Raw genomic sequence first — 25,599 nt, forward strand, 5'->3', positions numbered from 1 at the left:
GGGGATTATTAATAGTGTGCACAATTTCTTTGGATAGTGTTCATCAAACTTTAAATCTCAGTGCAGTAGTGGTGTCATGAAATCATTTTGTTAGGTCTCTACTTGTGGGTTTTTGCTGGTTTTCTGTTGTTTTTTTCCCAATTAAAAAAATGAATAAGGGTCTATCATGTTAGTAAAGGTAACTATTATTTCCAGTTTTATACATGTAGGCATTTGTGTATTAGATTATAGTGTAAAACTGTTTGCCAAAAGATAGTTTAGCACAAGTCAGTGCTTTCAGTGGTCTTCGATTGTTTATTTGTTTATTTTGACCTTTGTTTTTTTTATGTTGTAAGTTAATTTGAAACGTTTTTCACCAAAGTCAACTGTAATCTTTACTTTTTTTAGATTTTGTTTTTGTCTTTTCATGCAAATGGAAGCTAATGGAGTAGGTAGTCATCTAATACTGTTTGTTGACTAAAAAGTTTGAGAATAGTTGCTTTAGATGAAACACTTATAGTATTTCAAGAAAAAAAAAAGTTGCTGGAGTTCATGAGCCTAAATGCCTAAGTGCAAAACAATTTCCCGTCTTGCTACAAGATTTGATCTATGCCTTCTCTTTGAAAGTCTTTTTTGAATAAGACTCAGCAAGGCTTCCTAGAGCTTGTCATTTTTTAAAGCCAGTTTTAGATGCTGCAATCTCAATTTGATTCTGTAAATATTTACTGAGTACCCTCTAGGAGGGTGTATGTGCTAGGAGTTAGAAATAAAAAAGATCATTCTCAGCTTTTATAGAAGCACATCCAAAACCAAACTTATGGTATAAATAAGTGCTATAAAAAGGTAATTGGCAGCATAGTGGACAGTTAATGCAGTGCTGAGATGGTTAGAAAAGTTTCAGTACAGGAACGCCTGGGTGGCTTAGTCTGTTAGGCAGCCACTCTGGTTGTGATCTTGCGCTCATGTGATCGGAGCCCTGCTTTGGGCTTGCACTTGGCGCAGAGTCTGCTTCAGATTCTCTATCCCTCTGCTCCTTTTCTCTCAATTGTTTGAGTTTTATGAAGAGCGTTTTAGAAATGGCATTCTATATTTCCATCAGGAGATATATAATATCTTGTCTCTTTTTTTGTGATGTCAACTGACATTGAGGATCATTACCTAAATCTATCATTTCATTTAGAGTTGTAAAATGTAAAAGTTCCCCTCTTATCAACTCTTTTTGGTTTCTCTGAGGCATAGTAAGTTCCTAGAGAAAAGGCTAGATAGGTTATTTATGATAGCTCTTGTTTACCAGCTTTCAAAATACTGCGTTATTTACTTGTATTCTTCAAAGGTGTCCCATGAAGTTTGGATTCTGTTTGTTTTTGTTTTTAGTTTCATTATAAATGAACTTATGATGTTTTCAGTATCATTATAAATGAACTTATGAATTTAAAAATATTTTAGGTAGTTTAGTCCATTCAAGTTATTATTTCTTGATGTTCGAATCATCCCATCTTTAAGTGTAGAGGCTTATTCATGCTGGTTCCCAGTTCCTTTGGTTGATCTTAATATCAGTGATCTTAATATGTCTTTAGCAGTTTCCTTGCTCTCTGTTAGACAAAATGTTCCTGCTGCACACATGGCATCAAATTTCTCCGAAGAGGTCTTTTAATGGGAAGTGGTATTTAGTCTAGGTTCCAGGGAGTATCCATTGTATTTAATTAAGTTGGTTATTGTTCTAGCTAGATGTTTTAGTGACAGACTAGAAAAACTAATGGTTTTTATTTCATGCTTAGGAGGAGCTTCTCAGTTCTTAGATCACTTAATACACAATTTGTTGCCTTCCACTACTTTAATTTTTTAACTTTTGATCGATCTGTAATTTAGTTTTATGTATAAAGTGTGAATCTTGCTTTATTTTTTCCAAATGGCTAACATATTGGTGTTTATCTTTTCCTAAAGTGTTTGAATTTCTACCCTTGTTATAATATTAAATTCCTGTATGCTTTGTCTGTTTCTATGTTACTTGTTATCCCACTGGTCTCTGTCCTTATTATACCATCACTTTAAATTTTAACGTTGGATATGTCAAGATTCCTCTCCTAATTTTTTTCAGGGTGTTTCTCAATTTTTTTCAAGCACTTATCCCAAGCACTTTGCTAGATTTTGAAATTAGAGTGATTTATAAATTGGACTTGGTACATATACAGATACTTATACTTTCAAATGAACTTTAGAATGTTTCTAGAGATCCCAAAAAAAAGCATGTTGGCATTTTCATTGTAATTGCTTTGTTTTTTGTTTTTTTTTTAAGATTTTTTTAAAAAAATTTATTTGTCAGAGAGAGAACACAAGCAGGGGAGCGGCAAGCAGAGGGAGAAGCAAGCTCCCGGGGCGCCTGGGTGGCTCAGTGGGTTAAAGCCTCTGCCTTCGGCTCGGGTCATGATCCCAGGGTCCTCTGCAGGGAGCCTGCTTCCTCCTCTCTCTCTGCTGCTTCTCTGCCTAGTTGTGATTTCTCTCTGTCAAATAAGTAAAATATTTAAAAAAAAAAAAAAAAAAAGCAAGCTCGCTACTGAGCAAGGAGCCCAATATGGGACTCAGTCCCAGGACCCTGGGATCAATGACCTGAGCCAAAGGCAGATGCTTAACTTACTGAGCCATCCAGGTGTCCCTTGTTATAATCGCTATTAATGAATTTTTTGGTAGTGTTTATCTTTTCAGTGTTATTTCTTCCCTTATAAGAAAAAGGTATCAGCTTATGGTATTATAGTCTTTTCTACCCCAGAACAGTTTGAAAGTTTTCTTCACATACATTAATTGTAGAATTTACTGCTAGTTGTGGTTCTTATTTTTTGTTGTTGCTGTCATAAAGTCTTATAACTTCTATTATATTTTTCAACTGGTGGTTTTTTTTCTATATGTCCTCTTATCCAATTATAATATCTTATACTCCCAGAATAGTTATATAATAGTAGTGATAATATGCATCCTTATTGTTTAAATAGTAAACTATATTTTAGAGCAGTTTTAGGTTTATAGAAAAGTTGAGCAGATAGTGCAGAGAGTTCCCATGTATTCCCTCTTCCTTGCAGTTTCCCTAGTACTAACATCTTATGTTAGTGTGATGTGTATGTTAAGATTGATGAGTAACATTTATACCTTATTATTAGCTAAAATCCATAGTTTACATGAGGATTCACTCTTTGTGCTGTATTTTGTTGTGTGGATTTGACAGTGCATAATGTCACATATTCATCTTTACAGTATTCTACAGAATAGTTTTACCACACTGAAATGCCCTGTTTGATCTGTTCATCTCTCTTTACTGCCTCCCCTCTTTCCCCCGCCTCTGTGCCCCTGGCAACTACTGATTTTCTTACTATCACTATAGATTTGCCTTTGCCCAAAACGTTATGAAGTTGGATCACACAGTGCGTAGTCTTTTCAGACTGGCTTCTTTCACTAAGAAGAGAAATTTTAAGGTTCCCTATGTCTTTTTGTGGGTTGATTGCTCATTTCTGTTTATTGCTGAGTAACAGTAAGTCCATCGTATGGATGCACCAGTCTATTACCTATTAAAGGACATTTTGATTGCTTCTATTTATATTTAGTTTTGTGTAGATATAACTTTTTCTTTTTTTTAAAGTAAGCTTTGCACCGAACATGGTGCTTGAACTCGCAACCCTGAGATTGAGTCACATGCTCCACCGACTGAGCTAGCCAGGCGCCCCTGTATGGAAATGATTTTTAACTCATTTAGGCAGATTCCTAGGGTTACAGTTACTTGATTGTATGGTATGACTATATTTGGCATTGTAAGAAACTGCCGAACTGTTTTTCAGAGTAGCTGTACTGTTTTATATTTTTCAGTGTCAATGAATAAATGAGAGTTCCTGCTCCTCCACATCCTTATCACTATTCAGTATTGTCAGTTTTTTTAGATTTTAGCCCTTCTAATAGATGTGCCTTCATATCTATGTTGTTTTAACTTGTATTTCCCTGTTAACAAAAGATGATGAGCATCTTTTCATTTACTTATTTACCACCTGAATATCTTCTTTGGTAGGGTATCCAGATTTAACCTGTTTTTTAATTGGGTTGTTTGCTGAGTTTTTAGTAATATATATGTGTTAGATTTTGTCATATCTTTTCTTTCTTCTGCACCTGTTGATATGATCATACGATTTTCCTCCTTTAGCCTGTTGATGTAACGGATTGCATCAGTTAATTTTTGAATCTTGAATCAGCTTTGCATATGCAGTGAAAAAGTTAAATATGCATATTTTTCATCTTATCCTAAGGTATTTATTTAGTGTTCTTACATTTGGCCTAAGAGGCTCAGCAAAGTAGGGGATAGAGCAGCAGGGTAGGGGCACACAACGACGACATAGTGCATCCTTCATTTTTTGTTGGTATAGTTTTTTTAAATGTTGTTTGACTGGATTTGCTAATATTTTTCTTGAGGATTTATTTTCTTTTATCTTTTTTTTTTTAAGATTTTATTTGTTTTGTCAGAGAGAGAATGAGAGAGAGCACAAACAGGGGGAGCAACAGGCAGAGGGAGAAGCAGGCTCCCCATGAGCAAGGAGCCTAATGCAGGACTCGATCCTGGGACATTGGGACGGAAGGCAGACGCCTAACATAGACTGAGCCATCCAGGCATCTTTTTTTTTTTTTTTTTTTTTTAAAGTGGGCCACAGTGTAGAGCCCAATACAGGGCTTGAACTCATGACCCTGAAATCAAGACCTGAGCTGAGATCAAGAGTCAGGCACTTAACCGCCTTAGCTACCCACATGCCTCTTTTGAGGATTTTTACACCTGTGTTCACAAGAGTTACTGGTCTGTTGTTTTTCTGATTTTTTATGTATGGTTTTGGTATTAGGTAATGCTGGTCTTATGTAATGAATTAGGAAATGTTCTCTCCTTCTGTTTTCTGGTAGAGGTTATAGAGAATTGTTATCATTTTTTCCTTTAAAGTTTCGTAGAATTCATCAGTGAAACCATAAATCATTGGTTTAGTTTTTTCAATAGTTAAGGCTTGTTCAGATTCTTCTTCCTTTTTTTTTTTTTTTTTTTCAGATTATTCTTCTTGTGTGAGTTTTAGCAGATTGTGTCTTTTAGAGAATTGACCCATTCATTTCATAAATTACCAAATTTGTGGCATAGAGTTATTTATAACATTTATTATCCTTTTAATGTTCATGGACTCGGTAGCAATGAAAAAACTTTCATTTCTGGTATTAATAATTGGTGTCATTTCTCATTCTTTCTCTTGGTTAAGCTAGCTAGAGGTTTATTTACTTTATTAATCTTTTAAAACAACCAGTTTTTGGTTTTGTTGATTTTTTTCTGTTGAAAAAAATTGTCATTTCATTGATTTCTACTTTATTTTTTATTTTTTATATTTTTGTTTTTAATATTTTTAAATTTTTTTTATTTTTTCTATTTTTATACTGTTCCTTTTCTAGTTTTCTAAGGTGGAAGCTAAGATTACTGATTTTAGATCTTTTCTAATATATACATTTCATGCTATAACTTTCCCTCTGTATACTGCCTTAGCTATATCCCACAAATTTGGTAAGTTATAATTTCATTATCACTTAGTTCAAAGTGTTTTAGAAGTGTGTTGTTTAATTTCCAAATACTTTGGGGTAGTCCACCTATCTTTTTGTTAGTGATTTTTAGGTTAATTACATTATAATCTGAGAGCATACTTTATATGGTTTCTCTTCTTTTAAATTTAAGGTGTATTTCATGTCCTGGAATGTAGTCTATCTTGGTAAACATTCCATGTGAGCATGAGAAGAATGTATTTTCTGTTGATGTTAAAGTATTATACAAATGTCAGTTAGATCCAATTGATTGATGGTTCAAATACATCCTTACTGATTTTCTGCCTGCTGGATCTGTCAATCACTGATAGAGTTGTGCTAAGTTTCCAAGTATAATTAGTGGATTTGTCTTTTTCTTCTTGCAGTTCTGTCAGATTTTGCTCATATTTTGATGCTTTGTGTTAGGAATGCAGACCTTAAAAATTGTATGTCTTTTGTGAAGAGTTGACCTCCTTATCATTATGTAATGTTCCTCTTTATTTCTGATAGTAACCGTACTCTGTAGTCTGCTTTGTCTGACATTAGTATAGTTACTCCAGCTTTCTTTTATTACTGTTGGTATGGTATATCTTTCACCGTCCTTTTATTTTTGGGGCAAGGTGGAGTATAAAATGGATTTTAATGTTCAAATTAATATTATTGGTCCCCAACTGTCAACTTTGAATATGATTTTCTCTTCTTCCCCTCCAGGTTTTCCTCATATAAGTCAATCCTTTAACTTTTGCTAACTGCCTTTAAAAAAATTTTTTTAATTCAAGTGTAGTTGGCATACAGTGTTATATTGTTTCAGGTGTACAACTTAGCCACTTGACAATTATATACATTATGCAACGTATTCACTGTGCTAAGTTTAGTTACCATGTATTATCATACAAAGCTATTACAGTATTATTGATTGTACCCCCTATGCTGTACTTTTCACCCCCATGACTTACTTATTTTAGAACTGGAAGTTTTGTTCTTTTAAATCCCCTTCACCTATTTTGCTCATCCCCCAACCACCTCCATCACTTTTATAATCTGTGTTTTTATATCTCACCACACGTAGTTGGGTTTTGTTTTGTTTATCTACTCTGCCAGTCTCTTTATGTTTAGATCATTCACATTTAAAATGGTTATTGGTACAGCTGCATTAATATTTATCATATTTATAAATGTTTTCTATTCAATTCACTTGTGTTTTGTATCTTTTCACATGTTTTACTTTGTTTGGTTTTAGTTCTTTAGCATATCAGTTATACTTCTTCTAAAAACTTCTTATGGTTGTTCTGGAGTTCGAAATACATATTTACGCCTAATCTACTTTGCTTTCAAACAGCTATATACTGCTTCATGTGTAATACAGGTACCTTGTAATGAAGTATTCTTACTTCTTCCCTCGTGTTCTTATACCGTTGCTGTCATTCATTTCTCTTATCCAAAAGATTTAATCACCAAATACATTGTTGCTGTTACTCTGAACATTTATCAGTTCAGTTCAGTTCAGTTAAAAATAAGAAAAGTAAAATATTTTATTCTACTTCCATTTTTCTCCTTCTCCAGTACTCTTCCTTTCTTTATAAACATCCTAGTTTCTGACGGCCACCATTTTTCTTCTCTATAAAGAATCTCTTTTAACATTTCTTATAAGGCAGATCTACTGTGCAAATATACCCTCAGTTTTTAATCTGAAAAAATATTTTTTCTTCACTTTTGAAACAATTGTGTGGACATAAATTTTTTTTCTTTTAACTTTAAAATTTTCATTCTACTCTTCTTGCTTACATGGTTTCTCAAGAGACATCCAGTGTAATCCAGTGTTGTGCTATCAGTAAGGTTTTTGTTTTTGTTCTTTTCCCTCCAGCTATTTTCCAGACTTTTTGTCTTTGGTTTTTAGCTATTTGAATGTAATATGTCTAAGTGGTGTGTGTTTGTTTGTTTGTTTTACATTTATCCTAATTGGTACTCTCTGAGTTTCCTAGATCTGTGGTTTGGTGTGTGTCATTAATTTTGGAACATTCTCAGCCATTCTCAGTTCAAATATTTCTTCCACTTTATCTCTTTCTGGTATTTCTGTTACACATATGTCAGACCTTTTGTAGTTGTCCCACAGTTCCTGAATATGTTTCCTTTTTTTTCTCTCAACTGATTGAGCCACCCAGCTGTCCTAAGATTTTTTGTTTAAGTAATGTCTACACCCAACACAGGACTCAAACCCACAAGAATGATATCGTCACACGTTTCACTCACTGAGCCAGCCATTCCTCAAAGACATTCTTTATTTCTGTTACAGTATTTTTTATTTCTAGCATTTTTTTAAAGATTTTATTTATTCATTTGTCAGCACAAGCAGAGGGGGCAGCAGGCAGAAGGAGAAGCAGGCTCCCGCTGAGCGGGAAGCCCAATGCAGAGCTCAATCCCAGGACCCCAGGATCATGACACGAGCGGAGGGCAGATGTTTAACCAACTGAGCCACCCAGGCGTCCCTCTAGCATTTCTTTTTGATTCTTAACATCTCCATTTCTCTGCTTACTTTACCCATATCTTCTTTCATGTTGCCACTTTGTCCATTAGAGCCTTAACATATTAATCATAATTGTGTTAAGTCTGCAATGTGGTAATTCCAAAGTCTCTGCCATTATCTCTGTTTGTTTCTCATGCATGCTTTGTTTCTTCAGACTGGTTTGGATTTGTTGTTAGGTTTTGGTGTTTGGTTTCTGGTTGGTTTTTGGGTTTGTTGTTTTTTGTTTTGTTTTTTTACATTTAGCATGCTTTGTAATTTTTTTTGAAAGCCCGATAAGTTCTATCAGTTAATGGGAACTAAGGCAAAGAGACCTTCAGTGTTAAGTTTTTGCTTAGGAATTATGTTGTGCTTAATGTTTGCTGTAGCTCTAAGTGTCAGAGGCTTTAGTTTCTTCTAGTGTCCTTTATGTCCCACTCCCCTGTTGTCTTTGGGTTTTGTTAGAAGCTCATTTTTTTTTTTAAGATTTTTTTTTTTTTAATTTTAGCACATATGGGATGAGGGGAAGAGGAAGGGAATCTCAAGCTGACTCCCCGCTGAGCACAAAGCCCCATGCTGGGCTTGATCTCAAGACCCATAAGATCATGACCCCAGCCAAAACAAAGAGTCGCATGTTCACCCATCTGAGCCACACAGACACCCTGAAGCTCATTTTTAAATAGAGCCTGTATCTTACAACTCTCTTGGTTGTAATCCACTGTTAACAGGAGCCTTGTTGATGTGGTGATAAGGTATTGTAGATGAGAAGCATTCTATCATCTCATAATTAAATCTAACTTTTTTTAGTGGGCTGAATCTAAGGGTTGTAACTTTAAGAAGAGTTTCTTTTTTTAGATTTTATTTATTAATTTGACAGAGAGCAAGAGACAGATCACAAGTAGGCAGAGAGGGAGAAGCAAGCTCCCTGCCGAGCAGAGAGCCCGAAGCAGGGTTTGATCCCAGAACCCCAAGACCCATAACCCGAGCCAAAGGCAGAGGCCCAACCCACTGAGCCACCCAGGTGCCCCAAGAAGACTTTCTTTTATTTTCTTTATTTTTCTCTCCTTATGTGAGACAGGGAATCTGGAGGGCTCAAGTTATCTAATTCTCCTTCCCCTAGTCCAGATAAGGCTTTAGTAGTTTTCCTTGAGGGGAGGCCCTTGGTAAGGAGAAAAGAACACTCTGGGCTCTTGACTGACTTCACTCTCCCCATGCTGGAAAGCCTTAAGTTTTCCTCCAGTCTTTACCTTAGGATCCTGGTAAAATTCTTGGAGGTAAAACTTACAAAAGCATGGGCAGCTGCACAACCCCACCCCTACCCCCAGCTCCTGTAAGTTTTTATCTTTCAAGATAATCCATACTAGACCTCCGATCAATTCATCAATCTCTGCTTAAGTATTCCTACCGGTTACTGACTCTGGAAGTTATTTGTGATTCTCTATATTTGACTATCTCCAGTGTTTCAGGGAGGCAGTTTGCCTTGTGACCTCAGTTCTCTGCTGGATTTAAGAAGAATTGGTAATTTTCAGTTCAGCTTTTTTCTTGTTCTGAGGATGGCAGTGACAACTACTAAGCTCATATGGCTTGAGCAAAAACTTGGAAGATACTTGTCCTTATCTTTATTCTTGTTTTTATATCATCAGCATGATGTGGACTATTAGTTTATAACTGAAATATGAAATATATAAGTATATGTGATTATGTTTTGTGTTTGATCATTGTTTAAGAAATGGTACCCAAAAAATTCTCTGTAATAAAAAATACCCATGAACTGCTCTTTTAATTCTGTGTAATTAAGAGGAAAGGATTCAGTGACTCTGGTAAACCAAGAATTTACATTCATTGTTTTTAGTACTGTTTCTTGGCCACAGTGTTCTTTGAATAGATAAAGGGGACATTTGAGAGGGACCTCCAACTTATCTTTAATCATAGTATCTCTGCTTTTTACTTTATGTATAAAGATTCTAAGTCCTATTTTGTTTGAAAAAATGGTTCTGCTGCTATGAGAGACATTTGAAAGCCACTTTTGTTTGTTTTGGGTTTTTTTTTTAAAGAATTTATTTATTTATTTGTCAGAGAAAGAGCTCAAGCAGGGGAGCAGCAGGCAGAGTAGGCAGAGGGAGAAAAAGGCTCCCTGCTCAGCAGACACCCAGCTGACTGAACCACCCAGGTGTCCCTAAAAGCCAATTTTTTAGAATACATCATTTCTCGGGGCTCCTGGGTGGCTCAGTGGGTTGAGCCGCTGCCTTCGGCTCAGGTCATGATCTCAGGGTCCTGGGATCGAGTCCCGCATCGGTCTCTCTGCTCAGCAGGGAGCCTGCTTCCCTCTCTCTCTCTCTGCCTGCCTCTCTGTCTACTTGTGATCTCTCTCTGTCAAATAAATAAATAAAATCTTTAAAAAAAAAAAAAAGAATACATCATTTCTCATTGATATCTGGCTAATAACTATTATGGAAAAGACAAAAATTATTTTCCTTTGGGAGAAATGTAATCTATATCATGTTTATATTTAGAGTTGTATCATTAGAGTGCTCGCTCCGGCAGCACATATACTAGAGTTGTATCATTAGAGAATCAAACAGAATTTAGAAGAACTCAGTAAACGTTTCCAATGTGGAAACTGTTCTCTGTAGAAACTAGGGACTTTTATTTGCTCTAATAAATTTTATACTCCCTGGACCACCTAGGAATCTCCTCAAGTGATGTTGAGGTTCAAGCAACTGGGTTCCTACTGAACCTTTTGTAGTTGTAATTCCTCCTAAAGATTCTAACATAAGGTTTTCTTACTCCTACTATATAATCCTTAAAGATACTTTTGCATCAGGACGAGATTTGAACAATCATTCGTCTCATGGGAAATAACAGAGAACAACAGGAAACATCAGCCTCACTATATGTGACCAATGAATGAAAACCTTGTATTATTAGGAAAAGTTCTAATTCCTTCCACAGCTGATGGTAGAACTTTCTATTTTACTTCATTCATCCAAACACTGGATACCGAAGAGTATTTAAAGATGGTACCCAAAACCAAAAGTATATGTGTGTGTGTGTGTGTGTGTGTGTGTGTGTGTATTTATCTTTTTTTAAGTATTCCTACCTAGTTACTTTTATACATATATATACACACATATATGCATAGTTATACATATATATATACCATATATATGAAATTTGCCAAATAGTGCTGAAGGCCTTTTTAGAGTTACTTAAACTATTGGGGAATAGAATTTACTAAGGTGAGAATCTAACTTGCATTTTACTAATAACCTTATTCCTTAGAAATTATTCACAGAATAAGAGAATTATGTACCAATGGTAACCTCTTAAACCTACTATGCTTTCAGAATTTGCCAGTATTAAAAATAAGAAAAAATTTATAGCATCATAGATACTGGGTGTAAAAATATACTTCAGTTTTTATATAGGTATAAACTTATGCATATTATCCAAGTAAACAATCATGTATTATAGTAGAGTAGGAAAAAAGTTAGGTCTTTAGACAAATCTGGTCTCAAATCCCAGCTTTTGCCACATAGTTGTATGCTCTGGAAAGTTACTCCTTTGAAAGCTTGTTTTCCTTAGCAGTAAAGTGGGGATAATTTCACCTTTAACAAAGAGCCATCATAGAAATCAGATAAGATGTTGTTTGTAACTATATGAAATACAGAGTAAATAAGAAGCAAAAGGAAGAAGTTCAGGTCGGGAGATACTTTATGCTGTGAGTAGCTTTGTCAGGAAGAGTGTGAAGTGATATACAGCCATATCTTTTAAGGAGTCCGTGTAAGTATCCAGCCTCAAATTCATTTATACAAATTCATTTGTATGCCTTATTTGTCTCATTAAAAACAGACAAGTACACACATCGTCATTCATTCACTTTTATTTTATCTCCAAGCTTATGTTTAATTAAGTATAACATATTTATTGAAATGCCTAAATTGTGCATAGGTACTTCTATACTACTTTCGTATGTGATTAAAATTTTGGTGGAGGGTACAGATTTTGAAAGCATTTTTATTTAAACAAGATTCCCGAGGATATATTTCCTACTTTGGTGTGTAAAATATATGACTGCTTCACAGACCAGTAGGTTAGTAGGAGCTGGGGCTAGAGGATCAAATAGCAAAAACAGAAACCCTTTCCTCTATTATTATTAATACTATTTATATTATAATATTATTAATTCTTAGAAGGGAAGGAGAAAGGGCCAAAGACATTTGGTTTTGACTATCTTCCATCCAAATTCCTTTCCTATGTTTGAGATAATTTCCGAATTTTAGTCTTACTAAAAGGCAGGACATATCTCTTTCTACAAAAGGCAAAAAAAAAAAAAAAAAAAAGGGAAAAAGCCAAATACTTGCTTACTCTCCCATTGCTTTCAGCAGCTAAGCCAGTCATTAGTTGCTCTTACCTATGGCTTTGAATCTAGACTGATGATGGCAGACAGAGGGCTGGAGCAGCGCAATATGTAGTTTTGCAAGGGCACCAGTACTGGTTGGGGCTGCCCAGTTGGCACTTGTAATTTTTAGTCCCGTGTTAAGGCAGCAAAATAATTTCTTTTAATAATGAACTTAGTTGTCTTTTTGTTTTGTTTTTATATTTTGGACTTCTACAATTGGATATGTAATAAAATTGGGTAAGCCTTCCAGCATCATTGTTGGCTTGGACTTTTCCCCCCAGATTTTATCAGCTTGTGACTAAATCTCATTTGAATTTAAAATAATGCATACCCTTGATATCTCTTTGGCCAGAGAATGTTATCTGTGTAAAGCAATTAGATGTCAAGGGTTGAGGTAAAAATTAATTATTCTAAATTAACAATATAGCTTTTTAAAAATCTGTCTTTGCTGTGTAGGTTTTTCTGATGTATAGTACTATTATTTAGGTGCATTTATTAACATTTAAATGCACATCTTACTTTTAAACTAGAATTTTCCTATTAAAAAACCTATATCCCATGTGTTTTAGGTCAAATTAAATGTTTTTGCAGCAGGAGGGCTAGTAAGAGGGACATGGAATCCTTTTCAATCATTAAAGAAAAACAGCCTGCCACGAACTTCAGCAGCTAAGAAAACTTTAATTGAAACTCTCTGAACTAAAGTGCTATTTTCAACCCTTTTATTTATATTTTAAAAACAAAGGAAACAATCATAGCTTTATAGCCACAGATGTTTGTTTCTAAACTGTTCTTTTTAAATGTGGTAAATTATTAAAATATCATAATATGTGTTATTCATATGTATAACCTGCATCGATTGCAGACTTTTAAATAATAAAATCTTTAAGGTAGTAGGAAAAGTGTGCTTTGTTTACTTCATTTATTTATGTGTTTATGATGCATAAGAAATTGATTGATGGTAGGAAAAGTGATAGTAATAACCATTGTATAATGGCTTTATTTTTAAGTAGAAAGTGTCGCCTTAAGCAGCTGCTTAGAGTACGTAGAATCCACAAACTTGCACCTAGTAGCCTTATGCAAATATTTGTTCAGTTGAAACAAACAGCTGAAGGAAAAAAGAATTTGGTGAAGGAAATTTAAATAAAGGAGTAAAGGCTAATCCTGAACTTTAGCTGCAGCTATTTATGTAAAGAGCAGGGGAATAGTCATTATAAATTGTATTGATGATGTATTTGAAAATAGTATGTACCTTTGAAAGATGGCCAATGATGAAGAAAAATTTTTCAGGTATAGTTACTGTAATAAATGCATTAAATATTGGTTAAATTTATCATTACTTAGCCAGATATTGTATATCTAGTTCCTATCTTTTGTGACAGTAATGAGATCAAAGGAAGATTGTTGTTTCTGTTGTTTTTATTTGGAGTAGTGTATATATTATTACACTTAAGTATAGGGTTCAGTAGAAAGGAAAAGATAGAAGATGCAAAAGAGGAGGTCGTTGATGAAGGTTTGTAACAGATTCCGGGATATACAAGAAGGAATTAACCCTGGAAATAGTGACTACTTAAGATCCAAGAGAAGGGGGAACTATGAGTAATGACAGAAAATTTAATACAGAAGAAAAGGAAGTTAGGGCAGCTCTAATAGAATAAACTTAAATTCTTTCAGGAATAAGCCGCTTTTTTTTTTCAGATGCTTAACCAATATGGCAATATCCCTAAATTTACAGACTCAACCTATATAGAGGGGCACAAACTCTGAAACAATCAGATTGAAATTTAGTGTTTAACAAAAGGTGAAAAAGTTGGGAGCAGGTTTGTAGGGAATGTTTTCAGGAGCAGAAATTAATAGAATAAGTTGTAATGACGAGAATCACTTGGTAATCGGGAGCATTAATTTGGAGGTTGACTAAACTTTATTTAGCAAGGCTTGGCAACTTTGGAATAGTTATTAGACGTCTCCGGGTAGAGATTAGTAGGATAGACAAGGTGAAAAGACAGTAGATTACTAGTGGGACCACTACTGCTATTACTACTACTAATGATCATGATAATAGCTCTTATTTATCGTTGGCCTGATATTTGCCAAATGGCTTTACATGTATCAAATTTAAGCCTCATGACCATCCCGAAAGATAGATTACCAGTAAGTAAAATGAGTTTCAGAAATGTTATTTGTCCAGTGCTTCCACCTGTGGTTGTGATTCCACACCCCTGCAAAGGAGGGGTGTGCTATTCATGTTAGAGATGCCAGAGAATGTATTTTTATTGCAGTGTTTTTTAGCAGGTAAAAGTATCTTAGTGAAGGCATTCTTTTCATTGTACATATAGCCATACTGTGGCAGCAGTTTATCAAATTTTATGAGTAACAGTCCCTGTTTTGTGTAAAAACACACAAAGACACACGGCAGGGGGTACAGCTTAAAGGAAATATACAAAAATGTTAACAGTCTGGGCAATTAAATCACAGTGAATTTTTATTTTTGTTTAGATATACTTGAATTTTTCTGGTTTCTTTAAATGAACATGTTGTTTATTTTGGGTGGCAGGGGTAGGTTATTGATGGAAAGGTAGTAGTAAGGAAAATTGTTCTAGACACACTAGCATACAGTAGTGGCATCCCAGCTTATCTCTTCCCTATCCCATTCCCCCAAAAAAACAGTAACATTCTACAAACTCACTATCTGTTTTGCACTGGAATTGCATTTAAGCTTTAAAAATCCAGATATTCCATTTAATGTATTTGGAAGCTGTAACTCGTTTCTACCCTTACATGATCATTGCAACCAGCTCCATTCTTAGTTATACTAGTAATTGTACCTTCACCAGTCAATGAATGGTTTGTATGACTTGAGTAGTTAGATAAATAGTAAAGAGACTTAGGATAGAAGGGAAAGGTAGTAGATAAGAGGGAAATAATAAACTCTGTGCAGGGCAGGTGAAGTGATGAACACTTGAAAATCCCTGTGATCTTAAAACTGTACATATATACAGCTTCATAAGTTTAGTGATTTGATTTAAAGAAGCACTAATTTTATCTCTTTTGTCACTGGTAAATTCATCAATTTTGTATGTTGTAAATAAACTTGATTCATTTAATGTACTGTGAAATATTCTAGAATCAGGTATCATTTTGACCAGTGACTAGTAGTAGTACATTTGGGTTTTGGTGTGTGTACAAACAGCTTCACCTTTCAATTAATAATTTGTAGTATTTAGGTAAGATACTAAAAACAAAATAAGAAGTGCCTCCTTGTGACAATTATTAGAGCTCCAGCCATATTTATTTCATATTAATGAAATAGCATTGTTTGTACTGAAAATTGAAAGAGATTCCAAAACTAAAGATATAATTTTAATTACACAGTAAGCTCTTTTTTTTTTTTTTACATCCCCATGACTTACTTTATAACTAAAAGTGTGTATCTTTTCCCTTTACCCCATTGTCCACTCGCCATCCCTGACCTGACAACCACCAGTCTCTTTATCTATGAGCTTGGTTTTTTTTTTTTTAAGATTCTACATATAAGTGAGATTATATGGTATTCGTCTTTCTCTGACTTATTCACTTGGCATAATACCCTCTACGTCCATCCATGATATTGCAAATGGCAAGATTTTATTCTTCTTTATAGCTGAGTAATCCATTATATATGTATATACCACAACTTTTTTTTCCATTCCTCTATCAGTGGACACTGAGGTTGCTTCCATGTCTTGGCTTTTGTAAATAATGCTGCAGTTAATATAAGGATGTATATATCTTTTATAATTAGTGTTTTCATTTTCTTCAGATAAATACCCAGAAGTAGATTCATTGGATCATATGGTAGTTCTATTTTGAATTTCTTGAGGAACCTCCATACTATTCTCCACAGTGGCGGTACCAGTTTGCATTCCAAACAATAGTACACGAATGTTCCCTTTTCTCTGCATCTTCACCAAAACTTGCCACTTTCTTGTCTTTTTTTTTTTTTTTTTTTTTCGATACTAGCCATTCTGACAGGTGTGAGATGATATCTTATTGTTTGGATTTGCATTCCCTGATGATGAGTGGCATTGAGCATCTTTTCATCTGTTAGCTATCTGTATGTCTTTTTTGGAAAAAATATCTTTTCAGATTCTCTGCTGTTTTTCAATTGAGTTGCTTATTTTTTGCTATTGAGTTGCATGAGTTCTTTATGTATTTTGGATATTAATCCCATATTAGATACATGATTTGCAAATACTTTCTCCTGTTCAGTAGGTTGCCTTTTCCTTTTGTTGATGGTTTCCTTTGTTGTGCAGAAGCTTTTAGTTTGATATTGTCCCACTTGTTTATTTTTACTTTTGTTGCCTTTACTTTCAAATCAAATCCAAAAAAATCATTGCCAAGACTGATAGCAGAGAGCTTACCACCTGTGTTTTCTCTTGAGAGTTTTATAGTTTCAGGTCATACACTCAAGTCTTTTATCCATTTTGAGTTAATTTTTGTGTATGGTGTAAGATAGTTGTTCAGTTCATTCTTTTGCATGTGTCCATTGAGTTTTCCCAAAACCATTTATTGAAGAGACTTCCTTTCCCCTTTCCCCAACATATATTCCTGGCTCCTTTGTTATAAATTAATCAATCATATATGTGTGGATTTATTTCTGGGCTCTGTACTGTTCCACTGATCTGTGTGTCTCTTTATGCCAATACCATACTGTTTTAATTACTACGGCTTTGTAATATAATTTGAAATCAGGCAGCATGATGCTTCCAGGTTTATTGTTCTTAAGATTCTTTGGCTGTTCTGAATCTTTTGTGTTTCCATATAAACTTTAAGATTGTTCTTTTTCTGGTGCTCGCTTCGGCAGCACATATACTAAGATTGTTCTTTTTCTGCAAAATATGCCATTTGAATTTGGATAGGGATTGTATTGAATCTGTAGATTGCTTTGGGTATTTTGGACTTTTTAACATAATTTTTCCAAGCCATGACAGCTTCACAATAAACTTTTGGTATGCATTTGTATAAGAATGTATTTGAATGGTATAATGATTCTTGACATTGTCTTTTATAATTCAATATTCAATTATTCTTGATTAAAATTTATTTTAAAATTTCTATCATATATATACTACACACCAAGAACTGGTTTAAATACAGACATACTTTTATGATATCCATAAAAAAATCAAGTCCTAAAAGAGCTCTGCCATAAACTTTAAAGTTACTGATTATGCAAATATTTGAGTTGCTATTTAGTAATTGAAGCCTTTTACTGTCTCGATTCCAGTATTCTCTTTCATTGCCATATATTCTAATAAATAAGGGAAAATAGTATCTGACTTTCTTTAGGTTGTATCCTTGCCACATACCTGCTCAGACATTTGTACGTTGTTAAGCCCCCAGGTATGAGTAGGGTATGATGTTAGAGAAATGAGGGCTGTGGATTCTTAAACATGGACAAACAAAATGTGAATTCAGCTAAAAAGCCAGACTTACAGAATTTGTAGCATTTAGACTGTTGGATCTAATATTCTAGAGTTTTTATATGTAACATGAGGTCTCGTAAGTGCTTAAGCAACTTCTAAATGTATAAGAGAATATGGTATTTGTTTGTAAAATAGTTTTCTCTTGTGTTTTAAAATGACATATGAGTTACTTTCAAGAGATTCTTAGCTGACTTTCATTGAAGGTAGGGAATTGAGAATGAAACATAATAGACTTAAATTACCAGAAGTCTTCAGTATAGTTGAATAATTTGATTTTGAAATATAAAGAGAAGTTTTCAAAATAATTTCAAAATATTCCTGGAAATGAAATGAATGCGAGCTTTGCCTACACTATTATGCCTAGTATTTCTGGGGCTTTTGTATTAGGAGAGCAAGTCTTCTTCTGATTTAAAGAATATATGCAAATGCCAGAAAATTTCTACTACTTTTATTCTTTTTAGGTGGTTTCAGACACCCTCACAGGTTTTCTACCATGCAGCAACTGAACACGGAGGCAAGGATGTATATCCAGGGCAATGTCTTTGGGAAGGTTGTGAACCTTTTCAGCGACAGAGGTTTTCTTTTATTACCCACCTACAGGTACACTTTCTTCATACTATTTGGTCAGTAACTCGCCTGGTTGCATTAAAGATCTTGATGCATATTCTTTTACTTCCTCTTTCTCAAAAAGGATAAGCACTGTTCAAAAGATGCCCTGCTTGCAGGATTAAAACAAGATGAACCAGGACAAGTGGGAAGTCAAAAATCTTCTACCAAGTAAGAAACATGAGTTTACTTCCCATTGCACATACAAAAAGAAAAGTCAAGGAACTAGGCAAAACATAGTACTAGTGAAAGACAGCTTAGCATATTGGGTGACCAGAGACCTAGGTTCTAGTTGAGCTCTACCGTTAACCAGCTATGCGACCCTATTCCTACTGCCTGAATTCTCTGAGCACTTTTCATTCTGGCTAGAACGCATAGTCTGTTAGGACTTTTTAGCTATATTTAGCTGTATCTAATTTGTATGCAAGTCATTAGAAGTGATGACAGATGATATTTGAAAAATGCTTTGTAAACTGGAAATGTATATATGGTTCTTTGTCCTTTGAGAGAGTAATTGAATATGTATTTGATAATGGCGAAGAGATTTCTTCCTACAACCAGTCCTCTGAGGACAGGTCAGGGTGTCGTGTGAGGATTGTATACATATCACATTTACTATATGGTTGTTCATTTACCTGTTATTTCATGAGCCCCATACTTATAAGGCATGTAGTTCAAGTTCTGTCTAGTTGGGTGTAGATTCCTATAAAAGCCTTATTGGATTTACCCAGCATTTATCTCATAAATACCCAGTATTTCTTATTTATCTCCTCCTCTGTCTAACTGAGGCCTTTAGTTGTAGAGTCCGTAACCTAAAGAATATGTTTAATTCTCAAAATGTGAAGCTATATTAATTTGTCACCATTTATTGAGATATTGCTGTGTACTTGCCATTGTGCCAGAGATACAGAATTCTAAGAACAGGATCTAGTCTTCAGATCTTCACAGAACTGAAATTCTGGAAGAAGGACTAGAAGTATGGGAACACAAGCTGTTTATATACTTCTTTCATTCCATTATTATTCAGTGATCATCCACTGTGTGCTAGGCACTAAAGTGTGGTATGAGGTATATGTGACCAATGTACATTTTGCTATTCGGTGTCTAGAGATCAAATGAGAGATATAAGTAATTCTGACTATCTAGTATAATCATTACTAAAATGAGGAGATGCTCAGGACACTGTGAGAGCCCATGTAAACCAACCTAGGAGACCACGGAAGGCTCTCTGATAGAAAATTCATCCAAACTGCGACTCAAAGAGTGAGGAGTAATTAGCTGAGAGTCTCATAAGCCATAGTCGTGAGTTTGGATTGTATCCTAAAGGCAGGGGAAAGTCATTTTTCTGCCAAGTATATTTTTCTATAATTTCCACTGTACTTAATTTGTATGTATTATGTAGTGTATAAGAATATGTTGGAATATATTTGGTTTTGCTTAAATTTGAGGGAAAAGTTATTTGGGATGTCAGTTACAATCAGTCAAAAATCTTTGTCACTTATACCTAACATCCAATAACAGTTGAATCTATATATAGATACTGTTATCTGTAGGCGTATATCTAGATATGAATGTGAACTGGTTTACAATGTTAAGATTGCTTTACACTCAGAATTAGTTTACTTATATTTAAAAGTGCCAGAAATCACCCCACATTCCACAACCTGAAGCACAGAGGGGCAAGTGGTAATTTCCGAAGTCACACGGGTAGTCGGCATGCCAAACTACATTTCCTCACGTGCGGCTCACTGCTCTTCCCGCCATTGCCTCATGAGAATGCAACAGATACTGATTTTTTTCTCCTTAACCAAGGAAATCTGGCATACTTTGAATCTTTTATATAAAATCTGTCTCTGCACTCCTCCATTCCGTATCTTCCATAAAGGACAGTAGAAATACACTGAAAGGATTGATTGGTATTATCAAATAATGATGACGAATACGATGATGTAACAAAGTAATAGCTTGAAATACAGTGGTTAACCTAATTTCTTGTTACTGTCAGGTTATCTTTTTCTGGATAACCTATCCCTGTATCAACACATTCTTTGGTAATACTATTTTACTCTTAGATACTGTTTAGCAAAAATAACTTGCAACTCAGATTGTAGACTATTTTCTTCTTTGTTAAAATCTTCACATTACATTCAAGGATGTGAACTCCACAGCTTTGATACCCTGTTGTATTGATTTTGATTGCATGCTTACTGGCACAGTAACTTTAAAGGTGAACTGCACCAGAACAGCTGTTGTTTGCTTTAAATTTTTTAGATTGGAAATAAAAGACTAGCAGCTTCACCTTGATACTAAGAGCCCCTTGCCTAGCCTGACACAAAGTAAACATTAATGCTGGGTCATAGGAGCTTTGATTTATCTGTATCCAGTTTCAAAGTAACCACCCTGGGGCTGGCAGGTTTGTCATCCTTGTCAGTCTGTCTGTTACATTGTGTTAACAGTCTCTCTCTCTCTCTCCTCAACTTAGGCAGCCTGCTGTAGGGGGCACAAGTTCAACTCCTAGAGCACAGAAGGCCATTGTGAATCATCCCAGTGCTGCCCTGATGGCTCTTAGGAGAGGATCAAGAAACCTTGTCTTTCGAGATTTTACAGTAAGCAAGCCTTGAAAGCCTTATCTGTAAAGGTGTGAGCACTGTGTGATTTAGATCTTTATTCTTTTCTTTTCCTTTCTTTTTAAGGATGAAAAAGAGGGACCAATAACTAAACACATCCGACTAACAGCTGCCTTAATATTAAAAAATATTGGTAAATATTCAGAATGTGGTCGCAGGTGAGTAATCTATTTTCCATAGCCTGAGAGAATTTAGATTATTTTACTTTTACATGCTAGTTAATAAGATTAGATATCTGTGTTTTTATTTACTATTTTTCTCAACAATTTTGTGAATATGTCCAAAAGCTTATGCCAAGGTCAGGCCATCGTGATCTCTTAAAAGCCAAAAAAGTCAAAGTTCAAACAGCCGAAAGGTGATCTTTTAATTTGTTTTATTAGGTTAATTTTCTTGCTGACCATAGCATTTAGAGCAAAAAGTAGATTTACTAAAGAGAAACCTTAGAAGTTTATGGGGGTGGGGGGGAGGAATGAATTGGGAAATAAACACGTGTCATTTGAATTGTGTGGCGTTAGGAAGGAATTTAATTTGGTGATTGGCATTTTCCTGAAGCCGTCAGAGTCAAAGATATTGCTAAGATTCACCCTAATGCTCTGGAGTTTAAAACTGACTTTCTGAGGCTCCTGGGTGGCTCAGTTGGTTAGGTGTCCGATTCTTGATCTCAGCTCAGGTCTTGATCTCAGAGTCGGGAGTTCAAGCCCTATGTTCGGCTCCAAAAAAAACCAAACATACTTTTTAATGGACTTAGGCAAAAAAAACTCGGGATTTTATAGATCTGTAGAAAGTAGAAACAATAACTCTAATCCTTGAGAGAGCAAATGTGAAAAGTTCTGTTGATGCCTTTTGGACTTTATCTCCCTTGGAGATTGTCTCTAATTTTCTAGTATTCCTTCTACATCTTCAACTGACTCACCTTGGGCTCTTTTGTCAAGAAATTATCTTCTGAGAGTGGGGCGGCTAGAAAGATGCAGAAGAGGTGGAGAGCCATTTGGAGAGGGGGTGCAGGAAGCCTGTCCTAAGCTCTCCTGGACCACCCTGACTGTCCTGGGAGCCCACACTGTTGGCCTAGGGCTTGATTCTGTTTGCAAGAGAATAGCCCTCCGAGATCCTGTCTATGAAGAATGATATTTGCTCCCAAAACTTGTCTTGGGGTGCCTGAGTGGCTCAGTTGTTAAGCATCTACCTTCGGCTCAGGTCATGGTCCCAGGGTCCTGGGATTGGGCCCGAATCGGGCTCCCTACCTAGCTGGAAGCCTGCATCTCCCACTTCCCCTGCTTGTGTTCCCTCTCTCTCTGTGTCTCTGTCAAATAAATAAATAAAAATAAAAATCTAAAAAAAAAAAGAAAGAAAGAAAAAGAAATCATCTTCTGAAACATCCTGCCTTCTGGCTAGTGACTTTCTCTCTGCTTTTCTCCTCAGACATGTTAGTAGTCCCATCTCCCAGATGTGTCCTGCATCTAACTTATTTCTCCTCCCCCACCCCCAATGGTACCTTGCCTTCTTAGTTCTTTTATGTTTCTTGCAGTAACTTTCCAGCTGAATTCTCCCACCATGAAAACAATAGTACCAATTACAAAAGGAAAGGGAAAAAAAAAGCAATGAATTTGAGTATATCAAACTTCTGTAAATTAAAGATGAATAAAACTAAAGTTTAAACAACAGTATTTGCAATGCAAAATTTACTATATTTAGTGTATCCAGTGTTCTTACAGGTGAATAAGAAAAATTCTTAACATTCAAATAGAAAAATGAGCGAAGTTTTTCAGAAAGAAAGAAATATGAAGGTTTCATCACCATACAAGAACACCAGCTTCTTTCTTCTTCATTCATAACATGGTTTCTTACTGCCTTTCTCACTGTGCTTTCCTCTCCACCCTCCTTGTGCTTCATAGCTTACATTTCAGTTTTAGCCCAGAGAAGCCAGTACAGATTCCTAATCAAGTTAGACTCTTTCAGGGCGCCTGGGTAGCTCAGTGGGTTAAGCCTCTGCCTTTGGCTCAGATCATGATCTCAGGGTCCTGGGATCAAGCCCCACATAGGGCTCTCTGCTCAGCGGGGAGCCTGCTTCCCCCTCTCTCTCTGCCTGCCTCTCTGCCTACTTGTGATCTCTCTCCCTCTGTCTGTCAAAAAAATAAGTAAAATATTTAAAAAAAAAAAAGTTAGACTCTTTCAGGTCACACTTTTGTACCTTTGGTTCTAACATTCATACTATTCTCCCTGCCTAGAATGCTGTTCTCCCTATGGTGCTGGCCTGGTGAATATCAGGAAATCCTTTGTGATTCAGCTCAGATAGAAGCTTTTGTGAGCTGTCTCCTGTGCTGTATTCCCTTCCCCATCAAGTTCATTCTTTTCTATTTTTGTGACCTGTCTGGTAACATTTTGTTGGACGTTCTCAATATTTTACTGTTTTTCTAAATTTAAATTCAAGTTAGTTAACATATCGTGTAGTATCGGTTTCAGGAGTAGAATTTAGTGATTCATCACTTACATCTAACACCCAATGCTCATCCTAACAAGTACCCTTCTTAATACCCATCCCCCATTTAGCCCATCCCCTACCTCCCTTCCAGCAATCCTCAGTTTGTTCTCTACAGTTAGGAGTCTCTTATGGTTTGCCTCCCTCTCTGTTTTTATCTTATTTTTCCTTCCTTTCCCCTATGTTCATCTGTTTTGTTTCTGAAATTCCACTTATGAGTGAGATCATATGGTATTTGTTTCTCTGACTTACCTCGCTTAGCGTGATACACTCCCAATTCCACCCACGTCACTGCAAATGGCAAGATTTCTGAGTTAATATTCCATTGTGACCACATCTTCTTTATTCATTCATCAGTCAGTGGACATTTGGGCTTCTTCTATGATTTGGCTATTGTTGGTAGTGCTGCATGTGCCCCTTCGAATCAGCATTTTGTATCCCTTAGATAAATACCTAAGAGTGCAATTGCTGGGTCATAGAGTAGCTCTATTTTTAACTTTTTGAAGAACTTCCACACTGTTTTCCAGAGTGGCTGCACCAGTCTGCATTTCCACAAAAAGTGCAAAAGTGTTCCCTTTTCTCCGCATCCTCACCAACATCTATTATTTTCTGAGTTAATAATTTTAAACATTCAGACATGTGTGAGGTAGTGTCGCATTGTGGTTTTCATTTGTATTTCTCTGATGCCGAGTGATGTTAGCATTTTTTCATGTGTCTGTTCGCCATGTGTATGTCTTCTTTGGAGAAGTGTCTGTTCATGTCCTCTGCCCATTTCTTAACTGGATTATTGATTTGGGAGTGTTGATTTTGATGAGTTCTTTAAAGATTCTGGATACGAGCCCTTTATCCAGTATGTCATTTGCAAATACCTTTTTCCATGCTGTTGGTTGCCTTTTAGTTTTGTTTGATTATTTCCTTCACTGTGCAGAAGCATTTTATCATGATAAGGTCCCACCAGTATTTCATTTTTGCTTTGTTTCCCTGGCCTCTGGAGACACGTCTAGTAAGAAGTTGCTCCAGCCACAGTGATAGAGTTTGCTGCCTGTTTTCTCCCTTGGGATTTTGATGGTTTCCTGTCTTATAGTTAGGTCTTTCATCCACTTTGAATTTATTTTTGTGTGTGGTGTAAGAAAGTGATGCAGTTTCATTCTTCTGCATGTGGCTGTCCAGTGTTCCCAACATCATTTGTTGAAGAGATATAACATCAATTTTATGTTTTGTAAATGGTTTTAGGGGTACCTGGATGGCTCAGTCAGTTAGGTGTCCAACTCTTGGTTTTGATCTCAGGTCATGATCTCATGGGTTGTGGGATCAAGCCCCACGTCAGGCTTGCACTCAGCCGTGAGTCTGCTTGGGAATCTCTCCTTCCACCGCTCCTCTCACTCATGCACAGGCTCGCTCACTTGCTCTCTTGCTCTGGTGAATAAGTAAATAGTCTTTGAAGTAGTTTTTATATGACTTTTTTCTCCTGCTAACCTATGTGTAGACTTTCTCTGTGTTTCTTTGTAGCCTGAACACCTAGCACAGTACTTAATATGTGGTAGATAATCTCTACTTTCTCTTCATCCTTGAGATTCAGCTCTGGGGTTACCTCTTCCTTGCCTGATGTCTTCCTCACTAGCCTGCTTCTTATGTGAGGCACCATAGGTACTCTCTATCACCTCACGTATTCCATATCGCCATCCTAGGTGGTGAGGTCTTTGAAAGCAGGGATTGAATGTTGATTTTCATTTTTGTGTCCTCAGTGCCTTGCATATTGTTTGGAATGTATAGGAATTCAGTAAGTATTTGATTGATAGACAGGTGGAAGGAAAGAAGTCTCACAAATTCACTCTTTTCTAGAGTTCTGATCTGGAATTTGTGTAGATAATTGGAATTCTAAAAGTAATTTTATAACTTTTTCTTGGCACTTTTTCCTCACATTCAAACTATAGGAGAGCCACTTGGGCTAGATATAATTATTGAGCCAGAAG

General features: G+C 35.7%; 1 protein-coding gene across 1 annotated transcript in view; it reads left to right on the top strand.

Annotated features, from left to right (window-relative positions):
- ARID2 (AT-rich interaction domain 2) overlaps positions 1–25,599 on the top strand; it is a 176,080-nt gene that overhangs the window by 141,529 nt on the left and 8,952 nt on the right. The window contains exons 17-20 of the mRNA XM_046011910.1: positions 18,379–18,517; positions 18,609–18,694; positions 21,006–21,129; positions 21,217–21,308. Coding sequence (XP_045867866.1) covers positions 18,379–18,517; positions 18,609–18,694; positions 21,006–21,129; positions 21,217–21,308 — 441 coding nt within the window. The remainder of the gene's footprint in view (positions 1–18,378; positions 18,518–18,608; positions 18,695–21,005; positions 21,130–21,216; positions 21,309–25,599) is intronic.

The sequence above is a fragment of the Meles meles genome, chromosome 7 (genome assembly GCF_922984935.1).
Source record: "Meles meles chromosome 7, mMelMel3.1 paternal haplotype, whole genome shotgun sequence".
Taxonomy (NCBI): Eukaryota; Metazoa; Chordata; class Mammalia; order Carnivora; family Mustelidae; genus Meles; species Meles meles.